Source organism: Nansenia antarctica, assembly GCF_963989245.1.
Source record: "Nansenia antarctica genome assembly, chromosome: 14".
Lineage (NCBI taxonomy): Eukaryota > Metazoa > Chordata > Actinopteri > Argentiniformes > Microstomatidae > Nansenia > Nansenia antarctica.
The window spans coordinates 30,232,132-30,248,883 of record NC_137684.1 but is presented as its reverse complement, the minus strand read 5'-3'; the positions used below and the strand labels follow the sequence as shown (position 1 = coordinate 30,248,883).

At 43.2% G+C, this 16,752-nt stretch overlaps 2 protein-coding genes across 2 annotated transcripts in view; both read right to left on the bottom strand.

Annotated features, from left to right (window-relative positions):
- egln2 (egl-9 family hypoxia-inducible factor 2) overlaps positions 1-16,752 on the bottom strand; it is a 646,007-nt gene that overhangs the window by 202,296 nt on the left and 426,959 nt on the right. The gene's annotated exons all lie outside the window — the stretch shown is intronic.
- Positions 3,912-16,030, bottom strand: cep41 (centrosomal protein 41; the record flags this gene model as incomplete). The annotated part of the gene is made up of 11 exons (XM_080544781.1): positions 3,912-4,039; positions 4,551-4,769; positions 6,291-6,405; positions 6,608-6,675; positions 7,395-7,564; positions 8,942-9,089; positions 9,363-9,432; positions 10,348-10,409; positions 11,573-11,620; positions 12,238-12,301; positions 15,998-16,030. The coding sequence occupies 11 exons, from the start codon at positions 16,028-16,030 to the stop codon at positions 3,912-3,914; spliced, it is 1,125 nt and encodes a 374-aa protein (XP_080400907.1).

Here is a 16,752-nt window from a genome sequence, read left to right as displayed (position 1 = left end):
ACATACCTTGTATGGTTTTACCTTGTATGGGCTTAAGAAGCACAACAGTTGAACTCTCAGAACAGAAGTGTAATGCATAGAGTTCATATATTCTTCCAAATGTACTATAACATTATCAAAACACAATTCAAACCTATCATTTTGACAGAAGCACAATAATATCTGAACATGTTAGTCAACATCTACAGCGGTCTGTTGTGGCCCGGTAGTGCAGAACTAATGAACAAGCTGCTTCTAGCTGAAGAGTTTGGGCCCGTCTGCACACAGGAACTTAAGTAGTGAAGTGAAGTGAAGTGAAACTTTATTTATATAGCGCCTTTCGTGCATGAATGCAACTCAAAGCACTTTACAATAGAAACAATGATTGAAAACAAGATTACAGAAAGAGGGGGAGATGGGACACGAGACAGTAGGGGAGGGGTGGGGGGAGGGAGGGAGGGGTTCAATAACACTAATAATAACTTGTATAACCATTTACTCATCACGATAACACCTCGATCGGGTCAGTCGGAAAAACCAATCTCAGCGTAACCAAAGTAGTGTTTACAGTTCCTCTAACAGTATCTAATGTGCAGAATTATAAAAGAAGCTATGTCAGGAGACATGTGCAATGTGCAATATATACAGTAGTACAAAGGTAGTAATGTAAACATCAGTAGTGCAAAGGTTATCGAGTGACCAGGGATGAGCAGCCGACAGGTATTGTCATTGTCACCAAGTATAGTCCATAGTACCAAGTATAGTCCATAGTACCAAGTATAGTCCATAGTACCAAGTACGGTATAGTCCCTAGTACCAAGTATAGTCCCTAGTACCAAGTATAGTCCATAGTACCAAGTATAGTCCATAGTATCCCAAGGTGGGGGGGGGGGGGTACTGAGAGTCATGGTCAAGTGTGTCTCCTTCCTGGGCGGTATGGCGCTGCGTGGTCCCATGGTGTTTAGAAGTAAGTAGTCTTGAGAACCGATGGGTCTTGAGCCTAACGGCCTCATCGCCTGTTTCTGTAGCGTGACGCGGCTTGATGTACAAGTACACCCCTTGGACATGACGCTGGTACGTCACAGGGTCTTACCGCCCCCCCCCCCCAATCCAACCCTTAATGCTGAGTGCCAAGCAGGGAGGCATCGGGTACCATGTTTATAGTCTTTGGTACGACTCGCCGGGGATCAAAGTCACAACCTCCCAATCTCAGGGCGGACACTCTAACCACAAGGCCACTGAGCTGGTTCATGGTGGTTATACTTTCTGTGTCTTGTTGGTGCTATTGTACACCTGTTGTCTGTTACTTGTTCTGCCTGTTTTAACCTGCTGCGGCTTTCGATCTTGTATTATGTTTTATTGTGTTTTTTTTCCTTTATGTAAAGCACTTTGTGACCCTTGGTCTGCGAAAGGTGCTCTATAAATACATTTTGACTCAAATGTTTAAAGGCAGTCAATTTAGTGTGTGTAAATTGAATGTAAATTTAGTGTATGTAAACTGACCTACTGGAATTGTGATATAGTGAATTATAAGTGAAATAATCTGTCCATAAACAATTGTTGGAAACATTACTTGTGTCATGCACAAAGTCCATCTTGTGTCCATCTATTATCCATTGGCCCATCCTACTATCTTACTTTCTTTCAACTACCCAGCAAATCTATCCATCTATCTATCTGTCTATCTATTTATCTATCTGTCTATCTATCTATTTATGTATCTGTCTGTCTGTCTGTCTATCTATCATCTGTCTGTCTATCTATCTATCTATCTATCTATCTATTTATCTATCTATCTATCTATCTGTCTATCTATCTATTTATGTATCTGTCTGTCTGTCTGTCTATCTATCATCTGTCTGTCTATCTATCTATCTATCTATCTATCTATCTGTCTATCTATTTATCTATCTGTCTATCTATCTATTTATGTATCTGTCTGTCTGTCTGTCTATCTATCATCTGTCTATCTATCTATACATCTATATATCTATCTATCTATACATCTATCTATCTATCTATCTATCTATCTATCTATACATCTATCTAACTATCTATCTATCTATCTATCTATCTATCTATCTAACTATCATCCAAACCATTTTTAAAAACTATTTCCACAACCAAAATAAAAGACTGTCCAAGCCGAAGTTTCTTTTGGAACTTGTTCTTTTAGTTTCACTCACTGGTACATTTAAAGCACTATGTGGCATTAACAATGTTGACTTTTCAAAACAACCAATTCTATTCTACAAGTATATACTTTATTCAACATTCAATGTACAAAAACAAAACAAATATTGATCAATCAGTTTATGTTTTGTGGTTTAAGTCTGTCCGTGTTAATGAAGAACCCAGTCGGTGTAGTAATGAAGAAACGACAGCCTCCAAAAGCCTTCTGTAACTTCAGACACACAGCACACACAAACACACCGTTGGGCTTCGAGGGGTAAAACCCCCCTAAAACTTAATATCGTTACAGTAAAAGCACTTTTTTTTCTAAAGACCCTGTGATTGTTAATTATCATCTCTGTTTCTCTGGTAGAAAAAACAGACATCAAGGACAAGAAAACACTCTTCAAACAAAAGGCCACACATTCAAAAACACACCAATACTGTTTCACATTGTTTTCTTCTTCAAATGGATTAGTTTACTTAACAAAGTGCACCTTCCTACCCTGTACTACATTCTCATAATGCCCGTCTCCTTTCCTCAAGTGATATAAAGTCATATTTCATGGCTTTTAAATAAACTAATTCCAAATACAAGCAAGACGTTTGCAGAACAATGGCAGTTCCTTTAGGGAACTGAATATATAATCTAGAGCAAAAATAGCATCTCCTTTATACATCTTCAACTAAAGAATACGCACTGTGATTGACACAATCTGTGATTGAAAGCATTATCCATGTGTACAGTGTAGTGTATATTTAATATCTGTTCGGTTATCCTACTCACAACAATTATCATTGTTGTCTACTTGGAATGTATGAATGAACAGCAGAGGACACGGGACTAAGCTTTTGCACCCTGTTCAACCAGGAAGTGATGAGGGTTAGTTAAGAACATACAGTTGGCTAGCTGCTGGAAACCAAAGGACAGGGATTGCATGCAGAGAGAACGCTGGCCACAACTCATTTTATGAATGCAACACCTATAAGTTAAACTACTTTACTCATGTTTAACCTCACATTCATCATCTCCAGAACCATACCAGTGTCGACATGTTTAAAATCAGTGAATTTAGGATATAAGAGGAAAAAGTCCAATGAAAATGACCCCCTATGATGTCATAAACCAAAAAATTACTTCAGTGACTTTCAGAAAACACAGTTTCCAGCCAAAGGGAGTGCATTTGTGGCTCACATAATTTTTATTACAAAACATAGAAAAAACCCAAAATGTTCACATCTGTAGACACTGGTATGGTGACAAGGAATATGAAGTAAAAAAAAAATCTAGAAATATTAATTCAGTGCAAACAAATCGTACATTTTTTTTACCGTGCGACAAATTGACATTGACAATTCATTGGTGCTAGAAATCGGAACTAAAATCATCCAGAACATAAACAATAAAACACTACACAAAGCCACTCTACCAGCAGAGCCTTTCAAAGGCCCAAAGGCTTAGAACAGAGGGTTGCACGACTCTGGTCCTTGGTTGCTGCAGTGTCTACTGGTTTGAACCTGTAAGTCAAGATGTGTGCTCAACGATGATTATATAAGTACCGGGAGGGAGAGACGCAAAACCTCCAGGACTTCTGCCCTGTGGGACTGGAGTTGGGCACCCCTGGCACAACAGAGAGGGGGGGGTGGAGCCCTTTCTACAGAGGTGATCAGGGCGGTGGGTGATACTGAAATAAGTAGACTTTATTTGAGTTGGGGGAGGGGGGAGGGGGGAGGGGAGGGGAGGGGGGGGTAGGTGAGGGTTATTTCCAGGGTCTGCTGCTCTGAGACCGGGCGCTTTCAGAGCCAGCCAATGAGGAGGCCTGTCGGACGCTTCTGGCGCTGGACGCTTTGGACGTGGCGCTGCCGGAGGACATACGGCTGAGACGGCCTAGACACACACAGGAACACAGAAATAGAACTTCTGATAAAATAGACAAACACACACACACACACACACACACACACACACAAGTATATCATGGTAGCTTGCAAGGAATCATGCTCAACAAAAATTGTCGCCATCTACTGGTAGACACTTCACACAAGTTTCAACAAGTCAACTTTTTTTTAGACCTATTCGCGACACCGTATGATAGCTTTTTGTCATCCTGGAGGTGATGAAATTAGGGATTTCACTGCCATACAGACAAAAGAGGAAGCGGTTCCAGCTTGATTCATTTCCGCGTAAATTGATGTGGTTGGACTGATTTCCTTGCAGGATCTCATTCTTAATACCTAGCACCTCATTTTTAGACCGAATAACTGAAATTCAGGACCTTTTTAGGCCTTGAAATGTGAATTGCTGGATTTTAGACTTTTTAAGACCAGCGCGGGAACCCTGCTTAGTGTCATCAGTGTCATTAGTGTCGTTAGTGTCGTTAGTGTCGTTAGTGACTCACTCTTGTTGTCGGTTGGGAGCAGAATCTCCTCCAGGTGGTGTTGGATCTTGCCCAGGTCGTCGCAGGTGAACCTCCACTTATTACTCTCCGCCACCAGGAACACCTGTCTGGGCGTGGAGCGTTTACGCCCCACCGTTGCCGTGGGAGACGGGAAGCACGACGCCGGGAAGGAGCCCATCGTGATGCCCTCTGGGAACTTCTGAGCAATCACCTTCAGACCTGAGGGGAGGAGGGGAGGGGAGGAGAGGAGGGGAGGAGGAGAGGAGGGGAGGAGAGGAGGAGGGGAGGAGGAGAGGAGGGGGGGAGGAGAGGAGGGGAGGAGAGGAGGAGGGGAGGAGGGGAGGAGAGGAGGAGGGGAGGAGGAGGGAGGGAGGGGAGGAGGGGAGGAGAGGAGGAGAGGAGGAGGGAGGGAGGGGAGGGGAGGGAGGGGAGGAGAGGAGGAGAGGAGGAGGGGAGGAGGGGAGGAGGGGAGGAGAGGAGGAGGGGAGGAGAGGAGGAGGAGGGGAGGAGGGGAGGAGAGGAGGAGGGGAGGAGAGAAGGAGAGAGAGAGAGAGAGTGAGTCAAGGTGTAACTAAAGCCCAATTTATACTCCTGCGCCTGCTACGCCGTAGCCTACGCGAGGGCTCTCCAAGTTTATAGTTCTGCGTTCGTCTGCGGACCACGGACCGCGTTGCGTTGGTCGGTGTACTCATAGCGGCATAATAGCGATCAAAAAACGTATTTTTTTTCCGCATTTACGAGAGTCGGAACGTGACGCTACCAGGCGGACCAATCACAGTTCTTATAGATAACTTTACATTAAATATGTCTATCATAAATATCATTTAAACCCAACGAATAGCCATGGGGCTCCCTGTAACTAATCATTTATTTCTAAATAAACAGGATTGTACATCTCGTAAATGTGAATTGCGCTCCTTATGGGAAGGCTGTGCCTGACGCTTCCATAGGGCGCTCCGTTGGAACGGTGTACTCATAGCAGCATAATGATAGAGATTTTTTTCTTTGTTATGCTTGTTGTAAATAAAAGTTCTATGATGCATTGAAATGACATTAAACTAAGATAATACGATGGTTATCATAATTTTTCAAATCTTTATTAATAAGTAATTACAGAAAAAGTAAATGACATTTCTGTCATGGCTTCCGCATTTTGGCCTACGAGAAAGTCGGAATCATGCGCTACCAAGCGGACCAATCACAGTGCTTACGGTTGCGTAGGCACTGCTGCGTAGTTACATTTTTGGAGAGGTGCGCGTCAACCGACGCCGTCGATTTTACGCAGAAGCATAAACTGGGCTTAAGACACAAGATTATTAATTCCAACAGACAGTACTCCCTTTAGCTAAGAGAGTTTAAAATACTCTTCAAGTGGATGAATGGACCTATCGCTAAGCCATGCCCCCTTTGAAAACTCGGACAAACAAACAACGCTTCACTGACAGTGACTGACTGACCGACCGTGACTGAATGACATTCAATGACTTACAATTTTCTGATTTCTGATTTACCACAGCAAGTAATAGACATGTTTTTTTTTTAAAGATGACAAGAATATTTAGTCTAGAAGCTTTTCACCATCAGATATTAGCGAGTTGTTTGTCCGAGTTTTCTGCCTGTAGTGACTTTTGCTGTGATATGATTGGACAATTTCTATTTGGGGGGCGTGGCTTAGCGATAGGTCCGTTCTAAACTTGCAAGCTTGAGTTCTGAGTTGAAAAAGGTCAGTTCCAAACGGACCTCCTGAGAGCATGAAGACGTTCTCAAAGCCCCTCTCACACATGGTGGTGGCGGCCAGGCTCGCCATCCTCTCATCCTCGTCATACACTATGATGATCTTCCCCGAGGCGTTTTTCTGCAAGGGGTCATGGTTAAGGCTACATTCACTGGTGGTAAACAAATATATCAAAACTTTTTAAAGTTTTTTTGTTTGTGGACATTTTTACTCGCCTTTGTACAAAAGTAATTAACTATCCAGAAATACATGTATGAATTGATCAGACAGAACGCCTGGTTTTAATGTTGTAATGATGCCGTTTGTTTTGGTGGAAGGATACATATTCCAGGACTTCTTTGGTGTAGGGGTTCATAGTTCGTGAAAGGGTTGCGATGGGGTAACAGTATGCTGTTGATAAAACAAAACAAACACAGCCACAAGTTTGTGTGGAGAAAAAACATCAACATAAACATTATTATGCACAGCACAACAATCCAAGTGATAATGATACCGATATTATCCAAAATATAATTGAGAATACAATTCAATATCGAGAATACTGTATAAAAACATACAGGGTTCCCACACCTTCTGAAACCTCAAATTCAAGCACCTTTCAAGGACTTTCAAGACTCAATTCCCTCAAATTCAAGGACCCAACACGGCATAGTTTGAGACAGATCTAGATGAGGATTTATATAATAGGAACTATTCGCTCACAGACAACAGTTAAAAAGAGAGGCTTGAATGTGTAGAACACTAGATGGTCTCTTGCCTTCTCTACCACAGCATAGCAAAACAATATATTATGAAACATGTGTAAAGTTAAGCAATACAGAGACTTATTTACTAGTTGACGAGCTAAGTATTTTTTTTTTTAATATATCTCTATTTTTTTAGAGAGAGATGGAGAGAGAATTCAAGCAATTTCAATGACCCATGTCTATTTTCAAAAACTTTTTAAGACCTTGATATTCTTTTCCTCAAATTCACAAACTTTCAAGGATTTCAAGGACCCGTGGGAACACTGAACACAGAACACAGAACACAGAACACAGAAGATCCATGATGACATCATAATGCAGTCAGGACTGGGCCTTATAAGCCCTCTGGGGTGTCATCCATACCACTGACGATGTGACACTGGTCGTACTGCTCCCTGTCCCGCACGTCCAGCAGCAGGTAGGGGCAGTCTGCGTAGGGGCGGTCCGTCACCTGGGGGCTGGACTCTGACAGCAGGGTCACCGTCCTCTGCCCTTTCTTGTTCAGGTCCAGCTCTCCCACGCCGCTGATAACACTGGAAGAAAGTAAATAAGTAAAGTAAGTTAGTAAAACTTTACCCACTCCCTAAGTCTATCTAACATGATTCCATGGTCTATTGTGTCGAAAGCTGCACTGAGGTCTCGTAGGACCAGGACAGAACATCCGCCGGAGTCAAAGGACATCATGATGTCGTTTGATACTCTGAGCAGGGCAATTTCTGTGGAGTGTTGTTTTTTTGAATTTTGAATTTTGAATTTTGGAATTTCGAATTTTTGAATTTTGAATTTTTGAAATTTTTAATTTTGAATTATGGATTTTGGAATTTTGGAATTTGGAATTGGAATTTATCTGCAATGTTATGGTTTGTCAGATAGGTGGTGAACTGGTGAAGGGCAGCTTCGACATGGGTCTGTAGTTGTTTGGTAGGGAGGGGGTCCAAGTTAGGCTTTTTAAGGAGGGGGCTGTACGATCGCCTCCTTGAAGTAGGCTGGGACAGAGCCATGGACTAAGGGAGGAAGGGGGATGCGGGATGGGGTCAAAGGCTTTTTTAAATTCATTTGATCTGAATCGCCTGTCTCACTGACTCTACACCTGACCCGAGTGTGAATCAACATGGGACCTGTGCCCGACAACACTTTGAAATCTAGACATCACTTTCCCTGAGTTAGGTGGTTCTTAACCACTGCTCTTACTGTCCTACTTTCATCCCCATAGATCTGTCCTGGCCTCGGTGAAGGTGAACTAATGCTCTGCCGTCAGAGAGAGAGAGAGAGAGAGACAGAGAGAGAGAGACAGAGAGAGAGAGAGACAGAGAGAGAGACAGAGAGAGAGAGAGAGAGAGACAGAGAGAGAGAGAGACAGAGAGACAGAGAGAGAGAGAGAGAGAGAGAGAGAGAGAGAGAGAGAGAGAGAGAGAGAGAGAGAGAGAGAGAGATGGGTGATGGGGCCTCCCAGGAGAGGAGATAGAGTTACGAGTCTTATGTTCCTGTTAGCAGTGAAGAGTGGCTTGGGGGCCCGTGGGGGAAACACTGCTATCAGATGGAGGATGGAGGGGGGCTTAGTGTGAGGATACAATGGAGAGGATTGTCATGGGAGGAGGGGGGGGTGGGGAAACCCTGCTGGGGGGTTTGGAGAGAAGAGTGGGTCGAATGTGGAGGGGAGAGATAGGGTTACAGGTGCGCTTGGGATGATGGGTTGTGGTCAGGGGTGTGTGAGTGTGTACTGTAGGTAGGGGAGGGGGGGGGAGGGCAGGGGGGGGGGTGTGAGTGTGTACTGTAGGTAGGGGAGGGGGGGGGAGGGCAGGGGGGGGGGTGTGAGTGTGTACTGTGTGGACAGGAGGGGGGGAGAGGCTGAATAGATGTGTGTGGGGGTGTGTTCAAAGTGGGGGGGGTGAGGCGGTGCTGACAGCTACCTTTGGAGCGTGGACCTGGGGGAGTAGCCGGCGTCCCCCGTCTCGCTGTTGTTGTCGATGAGCGGCCCCCCCGGCGTGGGCAGCGGGGACCCGTTGGTGTGCTCAGACAAACGGTCCACGTCGGCCTCGGAAAACACTGACATGTTGTCTGGGGGAGGAGGGGAAAACAGTGTCGCCTGATGTAACGATGTTCTATCACTGAGACTGCCAATGGCCCCTGGCCTGAGCTGGATTACTCTTCCTGCTACGACTGGTGGACTGATGATTCACTTGCTTAGTCAAAAGTATTGATTGTAAGTCGCTTTGGAATAAGGCGTCTGCTAAATGCCAAAAATGTAAATGTACATGTAAAATGTAAAATTCTCACTTTCATGTACGGCTAATTGTGAAAACATTAAAGCACTGAACTTTTCTCCGTTACCTTCTAGCCCAGGTGTCTCTCCGTCACTCACGCTTTCGTTCAGGTCTGATACCGAAGCTACTTGAAGTACCTTATGAACAAAACAATTGATAGAAATAATAATAATAAGAAGAAGGTTCAACCTGTGTCATTGCACAGAGTACAACGAAATGTATTTTATGCTCTAGGCCAGAGGGGTCAGAGGCCATAGAAGGCGGGTCACCCCGGAGCTATTAGGGGTTCGAGGACACTTTGACACGTGGCCAGCCGGGGTTTGAACCGCCGAGCTGCCGATCTTGCGATCATTATACGGCGGCTCTACCAGCTGAGCCACAGCCGCCCCTAAAAACAAGTGATTGTGTGAAATTATTCATTAGCCTAATTCACTTTTAAAACTAGGGATGCTCCGATTTATCGGCCACCGATTTAAATCGGCCGATTTCACTCCAAATGACTCGATCGGTGTCGCAAAAAAACGATCTTTTTCTTTTTTTTTTTTCCCTGGGGAAGACAGATAACTGAACAGAAAACATAGGAGGACGTAACAGTATGTAAACCATGAAGGCCACGTTTATGATGTCTTTTATACAGCCATATCGACTGACTTGGGCTTCAGGCCCTAACTGGGTGATAGGCCAGACCTTTACTATGCCATAAAAATGGGTCTGCGTTTGCTTGGTGCCTAATGGATCAAAACTTTTGTCTAAAAAGCAAAAAATATGTAGGCTATCCAGTCAGTAGGCCTACAGTTATGTATTTAAAAAAAAATCGGTATCGGTATCGGTTGATCTTGAGGAAATAAAACGGTGATCGGTATCGGCCCCAAAAATCCAGATCGGAGCATCCCTATTTAAAACCCAGTTAAAATTATATCATTTTCAATTAGAACTAGAACGCAACCCACAGCATTTCTCCCACTTAAGATTCCCTCCACCTTATGAGACACAGTTGAACGGTAGTAAACTGAGTGGATGTTACAACAAAACACATGTGACATCTCACTTACCAGCTGGGCGAATGTCGTCACTTTAAGCCTTTTGAAGAGTTCATCCTTTTTGTACCTGTAATCTAAAGGTAAATCGTCATTTCATAAACACCAAAATTCAGGAACACAAGGGAGATTGACAGGACATTTCCCCCCCTAAAATATCAAGAGGTCCCGAGTCGATCATCCCAGACCCCTCCTCAGTAGGACATCTCACCTGGGTCCTCAATGTCACCTGTATGATCATCTTCTTCCTGTACTAACATGTCGCTAAAGCTCAACTCCACTGTGTCCGTCTCCATAATGTCCCTGGGTGGAACTGAGGCACCTTTTGGTCAAACCCAGGCTGCCCACCCCCTCTTTTAACACCGCCGTTGACACTGGGTTCACCCCCAAAGTACGGCCTCACACTCTCACTAAACTCTCTGTCCAATACTCCAGCTGGCACCTACACAAGGTAGCCTAACACCTCCTACATCGAGCCTAACAGAGAAATGACTGTGGTCAACAACTACAATCGGCCAATGGCGAATGAAGGCATCAGTGTCGGTTATCCCTGAGAAATCTGAAGAGCCAGCGACAAGATGGCCGCCAGGCACAAAGTGCCCATTCACTCAGAGGGACCTGGGTCACCAGGTTGTTAAAATACCAGTAGGACAGGACTTCTCCGGTTTACCTCTGAAAGTGCATGCACTGACACACCGCAAAGAAACTGATAGTGGACAGGAACTGTTACCTCAGAACAGAAAGAATGTGTCTCAAATTGGTCACAAATAGCTCTACTTAAAACCAATAAAGAGGACCTTTAGTAGGTTGCTGCTCACTGTTTCTTGTTTTAGATAGGAACCAACCAAGTGAATGTTTTGGCACAATGGCGAGTCGACCATACTAACCATTTCCTTTGAACAAACACAACAACTGTTGGTGGAGTGCTTCCGTTAGAGCCTATCTTGTCATATTCTAAAGTTATTTTTTCTGAGTGGGGCAGTCCCACTCATATTTTCCATTTTTTATTGATAGATACAGTGAAGATTTAGACAGGAAGGATGTGTGAGAGAGAGGAGGGATGACATGCAGGGTATGGCCGGAATCGAACCGGGGACCCTGCAGTTACATGGTCAGCGCTTAACCCGCTACGCCACCTAAGCGCCCCCTATCTTGTCATATTAACAGGACGTTAGCCATATTGATGCAATGATCTAATTCAAATTGATATAATAATCTTTTTTTTTTAAAGTTTACTTACTTTTCTTGATCTCCTCCAGCCTCTCCATATACTTTGACAAGCTGCATCCTATCAGATGAAGGGCAAAGTCATGTACAACACTGACAAAGCAAGCAGAGGTTCTTAGCTTATCATTGCCAGGTTCTTCACTTATCAAAGTTATATAACTTATCGTTAAACAAAATAAGAGTCATCTGCTTTGGCCTATGTAGCCTAGCTCTGACCGACACACATCATCATTTCATGACATCCTGTTGTGTTTAGAATAGAATAGAATAGAATAGAATAGACTTTATTGTCGTTGTACAGTTGCCTATACAATGAAATTGTAGTGGCTCTTCCGAAGGTGAAAAAAAATAAAAATAAAATAAAATATTCACATATTCACAAACATATACACATATAAGATAAACATTTATGAACATGTCTTATGTCTACTGTTCAGTGTTCTGATGGTCCATGGGTAGAAACTGTTTGAGCTATCGCCCGCAGGCCAACTAGTGAAAGGATTTCAAACCAACAAATGACAATGTGATCAACATCTAATAGAGGAAGTATGAGAGGAAGTATGAGAGGAAGTATGAGAGGAAGTATGAGAGGAAGTATGAGAGGAAGTATGAGAGGAAGTATGAGAGGAAGTATGAGAGGAAGTATGAGAGGAAGTATGAGAGGAAGTATGCTCTTACCTGTATTTAGTCTTGATTTCACATACTGGTACTTGGGGTTCTGGGGAATTCTCTTTTTCATGTACTGGTCGGCAGGGAACAAACAAACATAACGTAAGATGCCAGTGTTTAGTTTCTCCCCAGCTGTGATACATGGTCTGTGAGAGAGTGCGACAGGGAGGGGCTGGTGTGCTCACTCACACAGACACAGCGGTGGACTTGGTAGAGGTGTTTCACCCATTTAAAATGAAACTGGCCCCGCCGCCACTAGGGGGCCACCGACGAAGATAAACAACAACAACAACAACAACAACAACAACAACAACTACTTACGTTTTATTGGGCTTGAAATGTGGATTTGGAACAACTAGTGCCTAGTAGGCTATTTTTCAAAATAACAATGGCCTTTGTTTAGGTTTTATTATGATGCAGTTACAGAATTATATTGAATTATATTGAATTATATTGTGAATTAGAATTATATTGTGAAACTGTCATTTTATTTAAGCCCCTCCACTTGGACAGCAGCTTCACACATAGCACTACTTTGAGGTGGAGCTGCCTGAAAGTGCAATGAAGCCTGTTTAATCTGACTTAAATACAATTAGCAGTTGGGGCCCCACAATGACCATTTGAAAGAGCCAGTGACCACAGCAATGACCACTTTTGAATCATGCTAGAAACATTTAGATGATGATGATGGACCATGATATGCATGTGCAATGAACACATTGACATGGACCTAGGCTAGGATTACACAAAAGTTATGTGGAACTTTAGTTTAGTGGTGCAATTTACCATTTAAGCGCTTTCTAAGATGAATAGACGATGACAGAGCATCCAAGCTGGCTAAACACATGTATCCACTGTGTCCTTACAGCCACAGTCACAGATGGATGTATAGACAGAATGCCTGCAGTCATACACGTATGGCTACGTTGTCCTCAAACCATAAAGGTAAACTTAGTCCCCAATACGTATCTAGTACTAGGTATTGATTGATTGAATTGATTGAAAACTTTATTAGAAGATTTGCAGAAGTAGGTACATGAAAGTACATATTACATACATGGTCAACTAACAGGATAAAAACCCAAGAAAGCCACTGGCTTATTTCAATTGGGGTCCTTGATTCTCAATTCATCGTTACATGTAAGACAGACAAAAAAGCTAGTACTATCTACAAGATAATACAGACAAATAACTATTACTATCTACAAGATAAACACACATCCATCATGGGAAGAACAATACAACAAAACATAAGGTATGTACAGCGGGTAGGACAGGTGGGGACATACACCACAGGTGGGGGCGGGGGACAAAACACAAAGTATGTACAGTGGGTAGTTCGGGTCTTTTAATCTGATTTTTGATTTAGAGGGTCCAGTTACGGATTGCAGCCTCCTGTAAATGTTTTTTGAGAGTGGTTTTGAAGGTGGGCAGTGTTTTGCACTCCTTTAAGATTATAGGAAGGGCGTTCCACATTTTTACTGCATAGTTTGCAAACGAGTTTAACCCCTTGTTTGTGGTGCAACGCGGTTGAACGTGGTTCGTGGAGCTTCCTCTGGTGTTGTATGTGTGGACGTTGTTCACTTTTTGGAAGTATGTTGACAGGTACTTGGGTGTCTTTGTGGTGTAGCGTATCTTGAAGACCAGGCCCAGTGCAAGCTGCTGCACTCTGTCAACTACTCGTAGCCAATCAAGGCTCAAAAAATGAGCAGCGGTTAGATGTGTCCTAGGGTTGAGGCCTAGCAGAAGCCTAACCAGTTTATTTTGGGCTGTCTGGAGTCTTGTTTTATGGGCCTTTGTGGTTCTATAGTACCATGATGTTACGGCATAGTCGAAGTGACATTGAATGAGAGCTCCTGATAGGGTCCTCAGTGTGTTTTTACTGACAAGTGAGGATATCCTGTACAAGAATCTAGTTCTATGGTTAACTTTTTTGATTACTTTTGCTGCCATTTTATCTCCGGAAAGATTTGCCTCTAAGATGGAGCCCAGGTATGTAATATCCTCTTTTCTTGTGATATTAATGTTACCCACTTTTATTTTAAAATTTTCAGCCTTTCTGAGTTTAGATGGGGATCCGTATAGGATGGTTTCAGTTTTACCTAGGTGTATTGATAGTTTATTGTCAGCTAGCCAGATGCAGATTCTACTCAGTTCAGTGCTTAGCGCTTTTTCCACCTGCAATATGTCCCTGTCAGAGACCAGCAGAGCCGAGTCATCCGCGAACAGGAACAAATTGCAATCACATGCTGATGACATGTCATTCACATATATTAGGAACAGTAAAGGTCCCAAAATGCTTCCTTGTGGAACGCCGCAGGTCACTGGGAGGGGGGGGGACAGTGTTCCGTTCACACTAACCACCTGTTCCCTCCCCTCTAAGTAGGATTGCATCCAGCTCACCGATGTTCTATCGAACCCAATTGCTTTCAGTTTATCTAACAATATGTGGTGATCTACTGTGTCGAAGGCCTTCTGGAGGTCCAGCATGACCATGCCGCAGTACTTGCCCGAGTCCACCTCATGGTTGATGTGGTCGTTCAAATAGAGAAGGCATGTGTCAGTGGAATGGGATGTTCTGAATCCTGATTGAAATTCATACATCAGCTTTTTTTCGGTAAGGTACCTATCGACCTGTTCATAAACTATTTTTTCCATAAGTTTCGAGATGGAATTAAGAATAGAAACAGGTCGGTAGTTGCCTGGGTCTAATTTGCTTCCTTTTTTATACAGTGGGGTTACCCTTGCTATTTTAAAGTCAAGGGGGACGTGTCCCTGTTTGATGGAGAGGTTTATTATGTGGGTGATGATTGGGGTAATGGAGGCAGCTGAGTCTTTTAACACAGTTAACTGACTGTGTCTAGTAGACACAGTAAACGTAGTACCTAGTACGTATCTACACACAGTCAGTGTGTTGTTATTATAGTACATGAATACTGGAAATAACAAACATAACAGTCAGTAAACGTAGTAGTAGTAGTACGTATCCAGTGATTCCCGCAGACATGTGAAGTGTTAAACAGCTGAGAGCAGTCACTGCTGTTTTTTGTGGTCTTCTTTCACACACACACACACACACACACACACACACACACACACACACACCCACACACCCACACACCCACACACACACACACACACACACACACACACACACACACACACACACATCTTACCAAGTGTGTATGAACATCCTCACAAACCAACAAAGAACATGATCTATATCAAATATTAAATATTACATATTAAATGATAATCAAATATCAAAATCAAACTGAAATTTGCCATCGACAACAGGAACTTCCAGCTGGCAAGTTAGTACTCTGGGAGCCAACACACGGGCACCTGAGGGGCATCTTTTTACTCACTGAGCACACATTATACTTTGGGGGGAGACATTATACTTTGGTGGCCCCCCAAAAGTATTAACATGCTGTGGGAATCACTGGTATCTAGACAGTCAGTTACAGTAACAGAAGCTAACACACGGAGGTAAACTAGCACGTCAATAGTGAAGCAGCAGGTTACCTGTCTGTCTCTACTAACCTGACCACACACACAGGACTACAATAATATAATAAACCTTCAACATCTCTAAATGCCGCAGAATAAACTAGAGTAATCGTGTTGTATATGATATATATGTTATATATTTACCTCTGTGTACTAGACAGTAAAGGTAGTATCTAGTACATATCTAGATATAGATAGATATAATCGTGTTGTATATATTCAGTAAAGGTATATATATTATATGTTATATATTCACCTCTGTGTTGCCAATACTCCTCTTGGTCGACATCTTTGTTTTTAAACGGAAAACTGAGAATCAAACATGAATTTCCCCAGGTTTAACAAACTTGGCGATGATTGATCCAAACGCTGTCGTCGACCAATCAGCGACGCCGATGCTAGTTTGGCTGTGGTTGCCTAGCAGCGAAAAGACGCTTAGCTCCTCCCTTGGTGATGCTGCTTTTTTTTCTTTTTTTCTTGCCGCTGGCCGTAGGTAACACGTTTGTAAACTTGCTCTGGAATTCTGATCAGCACTCGTGGAACGCCTCTCGTCCAATCAAATCACTTGGTCCATTTATGACGTCGGACACAGTGTGCGCTCCGGCGCTATCAGAACAAATGTACGAACGCACCAAATGTGGATGTGTGCCAGACAGAGTCGTCAGTAGTTTTATTCCTCAAGCATTAACGACATGTTTCGCTGTCTCTATATATAAATAAATACATCGAAGAGTTTATAAGAAGTCGACAGCGTTTAAGACGAAGAAGAGAGAGTATTAGGAGGAATTAGCTGCATTTTCTTACTGTACTTTCACCCTATCGGGGTTCGACTAGCCAGGTCTGCTGTACTTTCACTCTATCGGGGTTCGACTAGCCAGGTCTGCTGATAAAGCGCTAAAGCAGCGCGCTCTGTTTGACAGATGGAAGTTGACAGCAGAGCTGCACAAACTCAAACTCTCCACTTTCCAACACCTCTCATCTCTCAGACAGTCAATGCTCTGCACGTTTAAG